Source organism: Fukomys damarensis, unplaced genomic scaffold, assembly GCF_012274545.1.
Source record: "Fukomys damarensis isolate Sample0158 unplaced genomic scaffold, DMR_v1.0_HiC HiC_scaffold_33, whole genome shotgun sequence".
Lineage (NCBI taxonomy): Eukaryota > Metazoa > Chordata > Mammalia > Rodentia > Bathyergidae > Fukomys > Fukomys damarensis.
In genome coordinates, this window is record NW_022900945.1 from 56,111,727 (window position 1) to 56,112,494 (window position 768).

Consider the following 768-nt stretch of genomic DNA (forward strand, 5'->3'; position numbering starts at 1 on the left):
CGCGCAGCGATGACGCGGCGGCTGCATGAAGAGCAGCGCGGGCAGGCGCTCCAGGAACACTGCCTTGACCCAGGGCGCCATGGTGTGCGTGGTGGGCGAGCGGTGGTGCACGTTGAGCACGCACACGCTGGTGACGATGGAGAAGGTGACCAGCACCATGGTGAACATGAGGTACTTGCCGACGAGCGGCACGTCGAGCGAGGTGGGCGGCACGATCTTGGAGATGAGCAGCAGGAAGACGGTGAGCGCCAGGAGCACGGAGATGCACAGCGTCATCTTCTCGCCGCAGTCGGAAGGCAGGTAGAAGACCAGGATGGCCAGCGAGGTGATGAGCACGCAGGGGATGATGAGGTTGATGGTGTAGAAGAGCGGCTTGCGCCGGATGATGAAGTCGTAGGTGATGTCCACGTAGGTGGAGTCCTCGGGGTGCTCGTTGCGCCGGCCCGGCAGCGCCACGATGTCCCACTCGCCGCTGGGCGTGAAGTCGTCCAGGCTGGCCACGTCGCTCTTGAGCACCAGGTCGATCTCTGTGCGGTCATATGTCCACGAGCGGAACTTCATGGTGCAGTTCTGCTGGTCGAACGGGAAGTGCTTCACCTCGATCTTGCACGCGCTCTTGTAGATGGCGGGGGGCAGCCAGAAGATGCTGCCATCGTAGGAGACCACCGCGTTGGAGTAGAAGGACACCTCGTACATGCCGTCGGCGCTGCCAAGGGACGGGACGGCGCGGTCGGGCCTGGCCGGCGTTCCCCACCCCACCCCACCCCA

General features: G+C 64.3%; 1 protein-coding gene across 1 annotated transcript in view; it reads right to left on the reverse strand.

Annotated features, from left to right (window-relative positions):
- Chrnb2 (cholinergic receptor nicotinic beta 2 subunit) overlaps positions 1-768 on the reverse strand; it is a gene marked incomplete at its 5' end in the record, with an annotated part of 10,642 nt that overhangs the window by 8,019 nt on the left and 1,855 nt on the right. Inside the window, one exon of the mRNA XM_033758091.1 lies at positions 4-706. Within this exon, the coding sequence (XP_033613982.1) occupies positions 4-706 (703 nt within the window). The remainder of the gene's footprint in view (positions 1-3; positions 707-768) is intronic.